At 37.9% G+C, this 17,355-nt stretch overlaps 1 protein-coding gene across 3 annotated transcripts in view; it reads left to right on the forward strand.

The window, feature by feature from the left end:
- AKAP7 (A-kinase anchoring protein 7) overlaps positions 1 to 17,355 on the forward strand; it is a 141,200-nt gene that overhangs the window by 55,790 nt on the left and 68,055 nt on the right. For all 3 annotated transcript variants that reach the window (XR_010023618.1, XM_063097169.1, XM_063097170.1), the window contains exon 6: positions 8,047 to 8,159. Coding sequence is in view for 2 of the 3 variants with exons in the window: in XM_063097169.1 (XP_062953239.1) it covers positions 8,047 to 8,159 (113 nt within the window). In the remaining variant the exon portion in view is untranslated. The remainder of the gene's footprint in view (positions 1 to 8,046; positions 8,160 to 17,355) is intronic.

The raw sequence follows: 17,355 nt of genomic DNA on the forward strand, positions 1-17,355 counted from the left end.
ATGAAAAATGACATGTGGTTTCACATTAGCAAAAGTTCTTCTTATTTTAAAAATAATTTTTCAACAACTGTTACCTAGTTCTCTGACTAAGCAATAGATTAAACTGTTTTAATATTGTAATATTAAAATCAATATTAAGAAGTACTTTTCAGAAAGAAGCTGGTTTTCCCCCCTATTTCAATGTACCTAGAAAATATACTGTACTGAAAAAGCACACTAATAAAAATTAATTATGCTTTCTGACAGATATCGTTTAAAACAGTATTGTGAATAAATATTCATCAAAGATTTCAGACCCAGTGAATAATAAAAGCTGTTGGGTCAAAATTTGATGTAATTGAAATTAGTAAATTGAAAAATATTGTTTCTTTAGACTCTTTAACTTATGCTCTGAAAGAGAAGCTTATAAATAATTGAAGAAATTGTTCAATTCCTCTTAGTACCACAGACATTCCTTCAAGCACTAAATAGAAAATCACACAGCCAATATTTGAGATATCACGCAAAAGTCAGCTAAGAGCACTTCCTTAATAATACAATTTATCTCATAGCTGATAATATCAATATCAAAATTGATAATATTGTTATATCAAATAAGATAATATGTAAAAATTAATGTACATAGTAAATAACAGTACAAATGACCACTATTTTATTTTCTATTAACAAAAGTTCTTTTCCTTTATCCGTTCAATTTTTTAACTCTGCACATTGGGAAGTCCTTCTGTTTATGGGGCTGAAATCTGTCCCATGAGACTATAAACTCCATAAAAGCAGAAGATGTCTGCCTCCTTCAGCAGGTAATGTGCTTGGCACATATGGCAAATGCTCAGTAAATAACTGAATGAATGAATTTGTGCTTCCACAACTTTATGCTTTTTCTGTTTTCTGGGATGATACAAATGTTTTACTAAGTTGCTTTCAGAAGCTCATGTATTTGATAATTCTTCAAATATTTGAAGACTTATAAATTATGCCTTAATCTCTTCAGTAAAATCTCAGTTCACGATGGTGTATGTTGAACCATAAGACATGACCCATATTTGACTGTTTTTGACCCATAAAAATGAAAGTTTTGTATCAGTTAGCTTAGTATTTCAGCTCCAAGTCCTTTTAAATCAATTGACGATATGTGAAAGTAGAGGGGGCCAAAGTTTGGTTACGACAGAGTAGTTGAGAAAAGATGTACCTTTTTGTAATTTATATGAGCCATAAGTTGAGAAGTTAGTTACAGTAGTAATTGGTATGAATACACTGTTATTGTTCATAACATGCTTATGCTGGACTGTTGTCTTTTTTGGCTGCCCAGCATCTAAACTCTGCTGTACCATCTTCCATGTCAGATGCATTCTGTCACAGACTCCCTTGCTGCTATGGTAGGGGGAAAATGTCTTGGTCTGATGCAGCTTTGAATCAGAAGCTGGCAACTTGAAGAAAAAAAGGACTGTGTGGAATCCATTCTGGAGATAGATTGTGTCATCAGTGGTGGCTGCCACTGGTCCACAGTATGATTTAGAAAATATGGTGGGATAAAACTTTGAGACATTAACTGAGTTTTTCTCCTTGTGCTTCTTGTTCTCTGCCCAGCAGCTCCTGGCAGTGGCACTCATGTTCTCAGATGAGTGAGAATACAGCAGCAGAAGAAGAGAAAAAGCTTTGGGGTTTTAGCAACTAAACATAAGGACAAGTTTTTTCTGCCCCTGATGCTAGAAAAGATACTCGGGGTTTGGTGGAAAAGAGAGTTAGAGGCCAGACAAGAGTGTAAATACTTGATGCAGGCAAGAAACAGAGGATGCCTGGAGTCCTTAGGCAGGAGCTGAGGGCAGCATCCCCTGCTGGGAAACAGGCAAGGAGCATGCTGAAAACGCCACTTCCTCGTGGGTGGTCCACCACAGCCACCACCACAGCCATGGCTGCTGCAAAAGCGGCTCGCCACCACAGCAGTAGCCACAGCTACCATGCAGGATGTCCGCCAGACACCCAACTGCAGTGACACAAGGACAGTCACTAATGGAGACTGGAAAAAGGAGAGGACATCTCTCTTCAAAGCCCACTCCAGCATAATAGAAGAAGCAACTGCTCTACCATGCCCCTGCTTTATTTCTGATTTTAGTAATTTCTGTCTTTGCTCTTTTTTTCTTGGTCAGTCTAGATAAAGGTTTGCAATTTTTTTGGATCTTTTTAAAGAATCAAAAAAAAAATACTATTAAGCAGCTACAAAGCACCATTGATGTAAATATTTTAATCAAACATTAACTTTACATAATTCTTTTAGGGTATAATAATCTTTATATATATTGTGTACCTTGTTAAATATATAACTATCATTCATTTTCTCTGACAGACTTTGTTATGGGAGATTGAAATCAAGCTCAAAACTCATTATGATCTAGGTTTTTTTCCTTTACTTTTCTTCTGCATCTCTTCACTTATGACAGTTTCTAAATCAGTTAAGAGCATTTTTGTTTTCAAGAGTACATCAAAATACATATATATATTATTAAAAAAAAAGGAAAAGTCCAATTATTTAACTATCTCCCTACATTTTGGTGCCTAGAAACTTAAAATTAAAATATAACATGCAGCATAATTTCCAGTGTTGTCCTTGGCTGGACTGGGTAGTGAATGGCATTTTGTTGTAACACAGAGACCATGACACTCAAAGAGTGGAAACCCAGATTTGTTTCCTGGTTCTTTCAACATTTAACTTTTCTGAGTGTTACATCTTTTTCTTTTAAAATAAGAGCACACCTTTCTCATAAGATTGTAGACAGCATCAAATAAGGCAATAAAAGAGAAAGCACCACACACGCAAAAAAATGCGAATTCTTATCCGTCTGTTACCCCATGTACGAAGCAACAGAAACCTACATCAGTCTGAGAGCAGGAGTGACCTGTGTCCATTCCTGGGCGGTGTCCACAGAGGCAGCACAGCCAGAATTCCCAGTGTCACTGGAGGCAAAAGAGTGTGTTGGGTGCCCCCTAGTGTTCGGGCCCTTTCCACCTTGGTCCAGGACTGCTATTTCTGTGTGCTCAGCAGCAGCGAGGAAGTGGTAAAGGGCCTCAGCACATCGAGTTCCTGCTTGCTCTGGGGTGGTGAGGTGAGCGATAGAATGAAACCCTGTGACCTGAGAGGACACCGAAGTTGCAGGGAGCCATCATGTGTGGGAACGAGGGCGGGCCCGGCTGCCAACACCAAGCATGGTACATGTCTCAGGAGATGCTAAATGGCGACCGGAGACCCAGGTACTGCTCCTGCTTCCCCCAGTCTGAAACACGATACCCCATTAGTTACATTCTTCAACAAAAATACAGTCCCAGGGAAAGAGAGGAGTGCTTAGAATTGCCTGAGGTTTCAAAACGTCTAAATTTAGAACTGTATCTTCTAGTTGAAATATAGGTGAGTAAAGGAAGTTACTCTCACACATAAATTTGCTTAAAACTCTCAGAATTCCCCATCATACTTAGAATAAAATCCAGAGATTATACCAGGCTCACTAGGCCCGCCTGCTTCTCTATACCCGTTTCCTGTCTCTTCCCCGATCCCCACTCACTCGACTCTAGTACCCTATCATTTTTACTGTGTCTCAGATGTTCTCAATGCTCTTTGACCTCAGAAGTTGTTCCTCTTGCCATGAGTACTCTTCCTTCAGGTACGCATATGGTTCTCCACTCATTCATGAGTCTGCTCTAAATGTCACATCTTCAGAGTGGCATACCCAGAACACTATCTAAAATAGCAACCCTGTTTCTTCCACGCCACTTTTTATTACCTTATCTGCTTTATTTTTCTTAATTTCACTTATCAAAACCTGACCTTATATATTTATTTGTTGTGGCACCCAACATATATATGGAAACTCCACAAGGGCAAGGAGTTTGTCTTGCTCATTGCTGTATCGTCAGCACCTGGAACAGTACCTGGCATAGAGGAGGCTCTCAGTAAATATTTGCTGTATGAATGAATGAATGATCAAACCTGAGTTTGTCGACTGAAGTTCATATCCACTATACAAGTTTTAAAGTTCAACCACCTTTAGCTTTTGTTTGAAAACATTTTTTAGAAGAAAGAAGATTTTGGATTCTTTGTGTAGGAGGCAGCATGAACTCTGTTGTTAGTTAGATTTGGGTTCAAATTCTATCCTTACCACCACCTAGCTGAGGACCTTTGAGTAAGCTAACATTTCACAGTCTCATTTTCTTAATTCTTCGAAATAGGAAAAATAATAACTTACCTGTTAGGTTTGAGGTTTGAGGAACAGATGAAAAAGCATTCATAAAACATCTAGCACAAGGGTAATGCTCAATTTAAATTCAGTAAGTTTTGCTGAATACCTGGTCCATGCCAGGCATGTGCTCCAGGCAGGCTGGATACTGAGATGATGGACACATGGGCCCTGCTCCAGGAGCTGCTTCTCTGTAGATGCATGTTCTGTCTTCCCTGCTCTTTATCCTCCAGGCCGGTGCAACACAGTGGCCACTTATGCCAGGTATCAACAGCAGCACTTAGAATTATGTCATTACTAGATAAAACACATCCATTTATTTTTTCTTTTGTACAGGTATCTCCATTTTAAAACTGTTATTTTTTGTGAATTATATATATATGTTATACTATTATTTTTATATGAACCAGTCATTACAACAAAATCCTTCATTTTCTTAGAACAATGTGATGTCTTTGTTCACTCAGGTATCTATTTCATTTTACGTTCTTTTTTTTTTGTGTGTGTGTGTGTGTGTGCGTGACTGGTAAGGGGATTGCAACCCTTGGTTTGGTGTCGTCTGCACCGTGCTCAGCCAGTGAGCGCACCGGCCATCCCTATATAGGATCTGAACCCACAGCGGGAGCGCCGCTGTGCTCCCAGTGCTGCACTCTACTGAATGAGCCACGGGGTCGGCCCTACGTTCTCATGAAGAAAAACCCAAATCTTATATCATGTAAGAAATATTTAGTCAGGTTGGAGATATACTGGATTTTGTTTTCATCCAAGTATTTCTGGTTATAATTATGTGCATCATTAGTAATCTCTAGACTCCAATAGAATTGGTGGTGAAAACTAAAGTTTATTTATGACTCCAGTATTACATTAAAAGCATCTTTTATTTCTTTTTTGTGACTGGTAAGGAGATTGCAACCCTTGGCTTGGTGTCGCCCACACCACGCCATCCCCATATAGGATCCGAACCTGCGGCCTCGGCGCTCCCAGCACGGCACTCTCCCGAGTGAGCCATGGGGTCGACCCAAAAGTATCTTTTATTTCTAAGAGTTTCAGCCCCAGGATTGGAGAGTGACATATGGCCAGAGTTAGGGCATCTCAACTCCAGGTCCTTTTCTGCCACTAATAAGGAGAGTGACCTTGAACATCAACTTCTTATGTTTCAATTTTCCTATCTTTAAAATTGACTTAGTAGTATCAGCCCTACCTATTTTTGTATAAAAATACCAAATGAAAAGTTATTTATCAATGGTCTTTGTAAAAAACGAATTTTTCATGTATGAGGTAATGTGAATCTTCCATGAACTTTTTCACATACCCTTGTATATGGCAAATAATTCTGTCTTCCTATTTGTGCCTTCTAGTATGACTCTTGTGCACTCATAGCAATGATATATTGCTAATGTATAGTCAGTTTGTCATTGTGTTTATTTTATTTTCTAATTTTTTAATTCAATGTAAGATATGCTCATTGTAACAGTTCAAGCACTATATGGATATATAAAAAAAAATTACTAGTCTTCCAGGCCTTTATTCAATCTCAACCCTCATCCCAAGGTATTCTATACTATTTTTCTATGCTAGTAAAAGCGTAAATATAACGAACTGATTTTCTTTCTCTCTCTTTCAAAATATTCTTTGGAATCATGTTGTAGATATAGTAACCATGCAACTTGGCCTTTTTTTTGCTTAACAGATCATGCATATCTTTTCAGGTCTATATGTGTAGCTATAATTAATTCGTTTTATTAGCTGCATTATAGTCCTTAGTATGGCCATATGGTAATTTATTAACCATTTCTTTTATTGATGAAGGTTATTGCCAGTTTGTGCTAATTCAGACAATCCTTAAATAAATATCTTCTACATAGAATTTTATGTATTGGTACTTTTATTTCTTTATATTTTCTTAGAATTGGAATTGCTGGTTCAAAATGCTTGTGTAATTTAAAACTTAATAGTAACTGCCCAGATTACTTTCTATTGTGGTTGTAGCAACTCTCATTCCCCAACAGCCATTTCTTTTAATATTTTCTCTAATTCTCTCTTACCCCTTTTTCAGGGACTCCATTTACACATATGTTAGGCAACTTGAGGTTTCCCCATAGTTCACTGATGTTCTTTTATTTTTTCTTATTTCCTTTTTCTCCCTGTATCTTATTTTGGGCAGTTTCTATTGCTATGTCCTCAAGGCTACTAATTTTTTGTTCTGCAGTGTCTAATCTGTTTTTATTTCTACCCAGTTTATTTTTCTTAGGCATTGCAGTTTTCATCTCTGTAAGTTTTATTTGAGTCTTTCTTATAGTTTGCATGTCTCTACTTGACTTTTTGAACATAGGGAATACAGTTATAACTATTTGGATGCCCTTTCTGTCAATTCTGACACCTGTGTCAGCTCTGGGTCACTTTTGATTAATTGATTTATCTCCTCATGAAGGTTCATATTGTTCTATTTGTTTGCATGTGTGGTAATTTTTGATTAGATGCCAGGCATAGTAAAATTTATCTTGGGTGCTGCATTGTTTGGTATTTCTGTAAATAGCCTTGGGCTTTGTTCTGGGACATAACTAAGCAACTTGGAAACAGTTTTTTTCCTTTTGGATTTTGCTTCTAGGATACTAGAGCAGTACCAGTCCAGAGCTAATTATTCCCCACTACTGAGGCAAGAGCCTTCTGTTTATGCAATCCATGCATCTTGAGGTTTTTCCAGTCTGGCTTATGAAACAGATGGTATTCCTGACCCCGTGTGAGTGTTGGGCACTGTTGCCTCTAATCCTTCTGAATGTGTTTTTCCCCAGCCTGAGACAGTTTCCTTGCACATATGTACTGATCAATACTCAGCTGAGTATTCTAGGGGGACCGTTTGCAGACCTCTGGAGTGTTCTCTCAGTGTAGGCCTCACTTCTCAAGTACTCTGTCCTACAACCTTTAGCTGTGTTCGTCTCTCCTCTCAGCTCCCTTTCCTCAACCCAGGGAGATGGCTGGGCTCTATCTGGGTTTCTCCTCCTTGCACAAGGGTTAGGACACTCAAGGATGTAATCTGGGTCAATCAAAGGGCTCATCTTGTTTGTTTCTCATTTCTCAGGGAGGGTTCCTGTTAATTCATCTTGATCAGAAGCAGAAATTTTATTTTATTTTTTAAATTTTTTAATTGGTTATGAATATTCATGAGATACAAAGCTGATTGTCACCCCTCGTGCCCAAGATGTGAAGGCCAGATTCATATTGGCAGCATGTCCATTACACAAATTGTGTTTGTACCCTGTGTCACCCACCCAATTATCCCCAACCTCTCTCCCTCTCCCCCTGTCCCCCCAACTCCACTTTATAGCCCAAGGTATGTTCTCTCCCTCTGCAAGTCCAATGCACCACTGTGGTCTTTCTTTCCTTCCTTCTTTCTCTCATAGCTCCCACTTATGAGTGAGGACATGCAGTATTTATCTCTCTGTGAGAAGCAGAAATTTTAGATATAAAGGGGTATAGATAAGTTCATCCTTTTTATACATATGGAAATCACTGGGATATTCAGTGAAAATCAGCATCATATTGGCCAAACAGTTATTTTATGTTTTAGATGTTTCCTTTTCAAATTATTGCTTTTCTGTGCTTTACCCCAAGTTTGAAATCACTTGGAGATTTAACTGTCATATAGTATTTTGTTATATTACACATTGTGTTTTTTCCCTCTGTTTTTGAAAAAAAATCTCAAACAGGTATATAAAGTAATCTTCATTATACAATAGTTATTTTTTGAATTGGCATTTTTATAATTTAAGATAACTATGTGTTATAGTATCATCTTTGTGTTTCTTTTTATTTTCTTTAGACATTGCAAAAAGGACATTTCAAGGAAAAGGCATCCTGGCAGGAGAAAGCAGAAGTTTTAAGCCTCATTTGACCTTCATGAAATTGTCAAAAGCACCATGGCTCCGTAAGAATGTGAGTGCATGTTTGCATTGTAAGCCTTGTTTTACCAGGCCACACCAGCCTTAAGTATGGTGGGGGCATGAGTGACATTTGTAGTGGTTTTTGATGTTCTACCAGTATTGCTCCTGGAATTCCAAGTCTGTTTGATTCCAATGCCCAAGGGTGCTGAGGATGCTCAAGGTCCTCCATGGAGGCTGTGACAGCTGTGCCCTCATTTGCATACTCTGACCATCATTTATTGCTACTTCTTCTATTGCCACATCTGCTTCATCCCTTGAAGAGCCTCAGGGTGGTGCCAGAGTTCAGTTTTACTGCCTTCTTTGCTTATGGTTGTTTGCATCCTGCTGTTCTCAAAGCTTCCTACATTGGCCTGCATACATGGCCACCATACATTGGTGCTGCTCACTACAACTGGGTTCTTCAAGGTGGGACAGGCTTTTGGACCCCCTTTTATGTAGCTTGTTCAGGTTTCCAAAAGACCACCTTGCTCTTTCAGCAGTTGCCTCCATTGAGGGCTTGGAGCAAGGTGTCGGGGGCTGGGTAAGAGGGTAACTGAGGGACTTCCCTTCATTCCCGAGATACTAAAGAGTATATCTCCCTGAGGATGGTCAACAGTGACATGAGCTAAGGGACATGTCTTTTGACTTCCCCTATCTCAGAGTGATTTTCTGCCTTTCTAGGCCACCCCCTCCTCCTTCAGAGGTTGGAACAACTTTGGACTTTCTTCTGGATTCATGAGCAGTTCTCCTGAAATCCTAAGGGCACCGTTCATTGTCTTCCCATTTCAGCCTAGGGGGTTCCTCATGCACGTTAAGACATCTGATGGCCTGCTCTGATAGACCAGAATTTTGGAGATGGGAATGCAGATTAAAATTGCTCCCTGCTCTCCATGACCCTTTGCTGCACTTAAGACTGATTTGCAGCTCTGTAAATGAAGGTCATGTTTATTAGTAAGTAGAACTTTTTTCTAAATTTGGTGCATTTTATACTTAATGTCTCCATCCTTAGAAAGTCTTTTTGGTCCTTTAAAACCTGGGTTTGGATGATTCACCTTCCTGTGGTTATGAGTTTTCTGTACACTATTGTTAAAGTTCTCAAAAAGGTATTTTGCATGTTTTTTTTTTTAATAACTATGGGACAAATTCAGTAATGTCTATATTAGGTATCATTCCAGGATATGTTAGGTAAAAATAACTTGTGTAAATGATAGATTATGAAATCTGGAATGATAATTTATAGACTGACAGTTTACTTCTTTACTTGTTATCTTTCTTGTTTTGCTTTCAAATGGATTGTCTTCTTCCAAGTAGTTTCAGACTTAATCACAGAATGACAAATCAGTGGTGAAGGTAATATCCCCATTTCAAAATGTTTCTTTGTCTTTACAGTTTAACTTTGAAATGAAAGCCATTTACCAAAGGAATGTTTAAAGTATTCTAGAATCTGTATTTCAACATTTCAGATTGCATTTAAATGATTTCTTGGCAGTTAATTTCACAGAATCTACTCCTTTACCCTTTATAAAAGGGATATGAGAATTAGAAAAGTTAAGTGACTGAAGTAGGATTACATTCTCGTCAGTTACAAAGCCCTGTCTCTGTATCTGAGAATCCATCCTATTCCGTTCTCAGTCTTATGTTCTTCCCTCCCACTGGCCAACTCCTGTTCACCCAGATTCATTTCTATATGTGAGGAGTCCCGTGGTCCAAGTTATATTAATTTGACAAATATTTATTGAGTACCTCTATGTGCCAGACAGTGGATGCTGGGCATAGAGTGGTGATCAAAATAGAAACAGTCTCTGCTTGAATGGTGTATAAACTCTAAATCAGATTGCATTTTGTTTAGATTAGAATGCTTAATCTTTAGAAAATAAATTATGATCTTATGGTTTTTCAGAAAGCCAAATAAGAATTTTTTCTTTTAATTTATGGGATGACTGTATTCCAGTCACTACTATGATGGTCAGTGTTCCTGAATGCTTAAGGGAGTAGCTCTTAAATTTTGGGATTCATGGGTCAGCTGGGGTGCTTGTTGAAGGTGAAGATTCTACCTGCTATCCTTAGATTTGGAAGTGGATCTGGGTCTTGACTTTTGATGTTCAGTAAGTGCTGTAGGTGATTCTGATCCAGACGATCTGCAGAGGAATATAGTTTGAGACCCGCAGGCCTAAATAAATATGCAGCAGTTTCTTTATGCAGCAAATCTACTGTGAAAGTTAAAAACAGTATGAAAAGGTGGCATACGTATAAGTGGATTTCATTTATTTACTTTACTATAACTTGTGGTTTGGAATGTAGATTGTTTGAAAATATATGACTCAGTTTTTTTGTCTTAATTTTTTTTTTTTTTACATTTCCAACGGTCTATTTTTTTTTCTCTCAGCTCTAATTGTCTTTTAGGTTTTTATTTTTTGTCCACCCATCATTTACAAGTGATTAAGACAGTAATGGAATGTATTGCTAGCTTTCAGTATTATTTAAATTGATGATGAAATAAAAGGAGAGAGAGAGAGAGAGAGAGAAAGGGGGAGAGACAGAGAGAAAGGGAAAGAGAGAGAAAGGGAGAGAGGTAAAGTAATAGTTTTTATCCTCACTCATATATTAGATTTGACTCATTTCAAGTACTTTATTTTTAACTTTAAAGGTTATTCTAATTATAAAAGTATTACCTGAATATATGCTCACTGAAAACAATTCAAATACACAAAAACCTATAGAATTAAAGAAGCAATTTCTCCCTCTCCCACACCCTGCCACCCCCTTCCTCCCAATATAATTTTTCTCTCAATAAAGGATACACTCCGAGTGTATCATTCCAGACCTTTTCCTATGCAAATATATCTAGACACATACGTGCATATAATTTCTTTAGAACAGAAATAAAACTCTATATTATTTTAATTTACAATAATTTAAACATTCTCCCCATGAATAGGTTGATTAGGTTGATTTCTGTTTCTTTGCCACCAGAAACAATGCTGCAGTGAACATTCTTGTTTACTATTTTTGGGTAGATATGCCAGTATTTCAAAGAACCAATTTCTTGAAGTGGAGTTGTAAGGTCAAAGGGTATTATTGTACATTGTAACTTTTCAAAAACACCTCAAATTGCCTTTCAAAACAGTGGTATCAATTTATACTCCCAACCACAGTGTATGACAAGAACGTTTATTAGAGTAAATCTGTGGTAGAAGGAGGAATGGTGGCTTATAAAATTGGTATGGTCATCTGAGCTGTGAATTATGCAACTGACATTAAAAAACATTTAAAAATTCATGTTCTTTTTTTTTTTTTTTTAAAAGATGACCGGTAAGGGGATCTTAACCCTTGACTTGGTGTTGTCAGCACCACGCTCACCCAGTGAGCAAACCGGCCATCCCTATATGGGATCCGAACCCACGGCCTCGGCGCTCCCAGCGCCACACTCTCCCGAGTGAGCCACGGGCTCAGCCCAAAAAAATTCATGTTCTTTAACATGTTCTTGCTGCTGATATTATCCTAAGGAAATAATTTGAAAGAGCAAGTTCTTTCTGCATAAAGATGTTTACTGAAGCATTATCAATAATGGAGAAAAATTAGAAATAACATCCATAATAATAGGGGAATGTTTAAGTCAATTATGGTAAATCATATTAATGATTTAAGCAGCTTTTAAAGTAGATACTTATAAGGATTCTGTAACAGAACAAAAAAGGTAAAAAACATATAGAATGTATACTCTAATTAAAATTGTTTATCAATTGCTTCCTTGGGTTTGCTTTACACAACACCTTAATGTGTTTCAGTGCATTTCAGAGGTCAAAATGGGTTCCCACAATTGCTCTTTTAGCTCATGATTTCTCTGGTCGATCAGTGAATAGAGCTGACCTTAATGTCATCCAGAATATAGTAAAGCCCCCTTGACATACTGAGGATTACCATCTTGGTTGGTTGGGGGTTTGCTGTGGTCCTGAGGAAGGGTGGGCCTTGGTGAGCTGAGCATAGAGAGAAGTGCTGATGAGCAAGTAAGATGCCCCCTGGAAATTCAGGAGTGAGGGGTAGCCCTATTCAGAAACTGGAAGATTTTCCACTGTCTTGGGGAGTGTTCCTTTAGTTTCTGCTATGGAGGGGTGGCACATAGTGATAGTGTCTAGAAAAGAGATAAATAATATTGCCCATTAAGATGCTCTATTTTGAAAATTGGTGCCAGTTGGTGTTCTCCTTATATCTCCATATTATCTGCTAGAAGTTCATCTGGAAATAATTTTGTGTATGTTACTGGTGTACTCTTAAGATACTGATGGTACTGTTGTCGGGGTTGACATGATATTTATTGGTAAAGACAGGTGTGTTGGGTAGAGAAGTGCTCTGGATTATTATAGGCAAATTCTGAGATAGTAAGATTGATGATCCATTCTTTGTTGTCTATAGGAGGTGTAATGAGACATCCTGTAACTAGTACTTCAGTTGCAATTTTTTTACATCACCTAGTCATTGTCATTTTTAATGACCTGAAAAGCTGCTGACTTAAAAAACGGTAGATTCAAAATTGGACTTATAATTGGTCTGCTTATGAAGGTAAAACATCTCACTGACGTCCATGATGTGGACTGAAGGCTAGTGCAGGGGATGATTTTATGACCCTGGGTGTTCATAAAGATCTAGCATGAGGATTTCCCAGTGGTGTTTGGTATGGGGTGCAGAAGTCCCTGGGCTTCAGGGGTCCTGTCCTCTGGTAGGCATCTGTTTGCAGGTAATAACATAGAGTAGAAGTAACCAAAATTCCAGTAGGGTAACCAAGAGTTGTGTGCAGAATTTTGAAAACATAGAAACACTTTTTTCAATTTCCTGGTGTGGAACTTTCTCTGCCACAGCATGGTATTCTGTTTCCCAAGTTAGAGAACTGAGATGAAGCTAAGGACAGATTCTGGGAAACATAAGGCTTTTCTTGGCAGTTGTATATTTTTCCGACACCAGGAGACATTTAGTCAGTGTGTTTTTTAGTTTTGCATATTTTTAGTTTCATGAAATTCTGGTGGGTATTTTGCAGAAGAGAATATCAAAAAGATTATAAAGTTTAAAGCTATTCTGATGATAAGTGTGCCTTGTAATTTTTTTTCATCAAATGAATGAAGCCTCAAAAAATCTTATTAAATTACAATGTCTTTGAAATAGTAACTAAAGTTCAAGTTATTTGTACAGTGTCCTTAGAATATATTTGTTTGACATGGTTACTCTGCTACTTGTTCAGTTCCGTGCTTTTTATAGTGTATCCTTTTGAATTTGTTTTTCTCATTGAATGACCTGTGTTTCTGTGATTTAGACATTGCAAATCCTGGTTGGTTAGAAGTGTGTGCTGACACTTGGGGGCAGAAGAAGACCAGTTTCAAGTCAAAGAAGCATCTTAATGCAGATCTAGAGTCCTCAAGAAGCAAATGTGATCTCCTAATGGATAGATCAATTGTTTTTAAGCATTAACTCTTCTGGGATGCTTAGATACCCTCCCTGATTTATGACTCTTTCAAATTACTAACGCAGCACATAAACTAACAAAGATTTTGTTTATTAATTGGCACTTCCTTGCAGCAGTTTTTCAGTCGGACAGTGAGAGTACTTTAAAATGAAAAAAAAAAAGTCTTCTTTGAAAATTGCTAGCTTCTGTTTTCACTTAGACTGGTGTGTTTTGAGTGTGGAAGTTGATACGCACATAGCAAGGGCTGAGAGTTGGCCATCAGACCATATGATGATGATGTTGAGGGCGAGTGGAGAGGAGGATACAGAGCAGTCAGGAGTAGGAGTGACAATGGGAAACAGAAAAGGTGAAGGTATGGATGAAAATTCTGTTCTGATGGTACAGTTAAGGGGAATCCCAGTTCTTGAGTTGTTTGTGATTGAATATACATAACCAAGATTGTAATTAAAAATTTCTACACTAGCTTGGCTGAATCCCAGTCCTTCCTAGCTGTGACCCCCGTATGTCACCTTTCCTCAGCCACTACCATTATTTATTGTTGTCTGTCTGTCTGTCTATCAGGTAGCATATTTTTTTAGGATTTTGTCTTGGTATAATCTGCTGCTACTCACTTTTCGGGGTCTGCATGATAATGGGCCTTTGCAAACCTTTTCTAAACTCAGGAACACTAAGACTATTCCTTCTTGTAGGAGTCTGTCTATTAAATCTGAAGGAGCATGAGTTTTCTTGTTTTAGCTCTGTGGTTTAGTCCTGGACAAATCACATAACCTTTCTTGACCTCTGTTTACTCATAGTGAGAGGAGGAGCTTAGTCTGAATGCCTCGACTTCTGTGCTATTCTGAAATGTCTGCAAGGTAAGCACTTTGGGCAAATAGGCTAATTTGGCTTCACACAGAAGTTTTTTTTTTTTTAAAGCTGGGATTGGCTTTCTTGTATACATGGAAGGAGAATGATAGAAAGGAGAAAGGTCTTCAAGTACTGATAGGAGGATGGTGGCAATTTAAATAGAACTTTTTTTTTTTTTTTTGTCCTTTTGGTGACTGGCACTCAGCCAGTGAGTGCACCGGCCAGTCCTATATAGGATCCGAACCCGCGGCGGGAGCGTCGCAGCGCTCCCAGCGCCGCACTCTACCAAGTGCGCCACGGGCTCGGCCCAGGATGGTGGCAATTTAGATCTGAATCTTTCTACCTGTTCTCCTGGAAACCATGCAGACTGATGAGGACAGTGGGGAAAATATTGCAAACTACATCTTTAATGAAACTAGGAAATAGAGAAATTCTGTAAATACCAAATTATGTACAAATGTGGCCAGAAGCAACTGGGACCAGCAGGACTTGTGTGAGAAGCTACTTCAGGGTGGGGAAGACTGCACAGTGAGGAGCAGGCCTGTTGGTGGTGATCTCTGAAGTCATCAGCACATTTTTGCTGCAGGGTAAGAAGGCATGGAAAATATGAAAGGGGGTCCAGAGGAGATGGGTCTCGGGAAGCAGCGCCTTCAGGAAGGGAGGGGAGCACCTGCAGCAGTGGGGCCCTCAAGCTTTCACAGAAGCCTGTATCGTAAAGATCACTTCATCCTGTAGCAAAGGAGGGGGAAGCCCTTGAGTAGAGAAGCCGGGAAGACTGCCCAGCCACTTCCTCTGTCCCATCCCCGAAAGAGGGCACTTTAGATGCCTTCAGTATCAGCGAGCCTTTGTTATTCCAGACAGAAGCTTGTCTTAGAAATGTCCTTGGTACAAGATAAAGCACATTGTTTCAGTAACCTATTTCCGAATCTCCCAATGCTGAATGGCTTAATCACAGTTTTGAGTCACTTCTCCTATTATCAAGTACATTTAAAAACAAATCTTTGTTTTAATGGCTTTTTAAAACTAAAAATTCAATGAAATCTGATGTGAGATGGAATTCTAATTTCTTCTGATATACTCTAGGTGCCATTAGTCAACTGTGTCATCTGTTATGTAGTAAAGAAACTGTTTATAACAAATGACTTCACTTATGTTTTTAATACATTTTCAACTTTACGTTGTGTTATTTCCATCTATTAAAAAAAACTGAAGAAGTAAGTTTACAATTGTTTAACAATTGGAAATGATATTTACAAAGATAAACCAGCTTGAACCTTTCAGTACTTTATACGTCTTTGAAAATTGAGGAATGTGTGGGAAACAGTAAACAGAAAGCTGAGTTATTTTGAGGGGATTCTAGGAATTGACTAATGTCAGGATTATAAAAGACTTCTTGTTGACCCTGATTCTATTAGAGAATTTGAAAACTTTGAAAACCCTAGAAGAAATGACACAGTCAACCTAATATTAAATCTTCGAAGTGGAATGGAGATTTGAAGCTCGTATCTTCATTAGCATTTTTTGAACTTTTCCTCTCAGAACATCTCTTAGGGTTTTATGCAACACAGGGATTCTGTTATCAAATGTTAGCAGTGATGGGTTAAATAAAGTTATTCTGATTCTTTGTTTCAGGACTTCTTAGGATCTCTGAAATGCAAATGTTTATTGTTAATATCGAGAGTGGACACCAAAAAAGATTGATGTTTTTTGCTCATGTTCCTGGGTCATCCGTGGCTCTGTTCCATGTTGTCTTTACTCAAAACCTTGGCAGAGCAGCCTCCATCTAGGACCTTGCTGGTCTTCTGACAGAAGGAAAAAAGAGTTGGTAAACCATATGGTGATTCTTAAAGCTTCTGCTAAGAAGTAACACACATCATTCCTGATCACATTTTTTTGGCCAAAGCTGGTCACATGGTCCCTTCTGTGTTCAACAGAGCAAGATGTACAATCTGCTTTCAGGAAGGAACAACACAGGAGGGGCAGTGAATATTTGAACAGTCGTACAATCTCCCTCATCACTATTTCGCAAATGTCCTTGACCAGCAAGTTCTTTTTCACTGACCATCTTGTAGCACTAGCGTTTCGTAGAACAAAGTTTAGAAAATGTGGCTCTTGATAATTCAGGCTTGAATGATATTTTTGCTTTATACATCCAGATTCTATGGACATTTTTACTTATTTTCTTGCATTTATATCCACAGACAAAATTCTGAATATATGTAATTCAAGAAACAGTTTTAGAACTTGTATTAAAAGATGCAATAATGAAGTATTCAAGTTAATTCAAGTTGCATGTGTTTGCCTTAACTACTGATTTATTCAATGTAAATTTTCTAGCTCGACTATTACTTATCAGTGATCGGAATTTTTTTTCCCAACAAGTCATTTTTAAACATTTTGAAACCTCTATCAGCTGGTAATTAATTTCATTTTCTTAGTCAAGGACAGAATGGAGTTTTATGATCTTATGGGAAACTGGCAAGCTGTCACAGTGGATTGATTATAGGTAAAGACAAAATAGAATAATATATGGTCAAGAAAACTTAAATTTTATCTTAAAATTGTGTTGATTCAAAATTATATAGCATATTTAATAAGTAACAGTAACTAATTTCTGGCTCACTTGAATAGTCACAAAGAAGCAAACCAGTTGAAATTAATTGGATGGCAATAAGATTTTCTCTGTCATGGGGAGACTGGCCCAGCTCACTGGCTAACCAGTTCTTGTTAATTATAATTAACTGCATAATGAAAGAAGGTAAAGCTATATTTTTCTGGAGAGCCTCACTTAGATCTGTAAGGAAACTAAGATTGCAATCCAAAACTGTCACTAGTTTCCATTGGAATTGCACTTCCATTCCTAAATATGAGTTGGTTTATTTTATTTATTTATTTTACAATTCAAAAA

The sequence above is a fragment of the Cynocephalus volans genome, chromosome 5 (genome assembly GCF_027409185.1).
Source record: "Cynocephalus volans isolate mCynVol1 chromosome 5, mCynVol1.pri, whole genome shotgun sequence".
In the NCBI taxonomy this organism is placed as follows: Eukaryota; Metazoa; Chordata; class Mammalia; order Dermoptera; family Cynocephalidae; genus Cynocephalus; species Cynocephalus volans.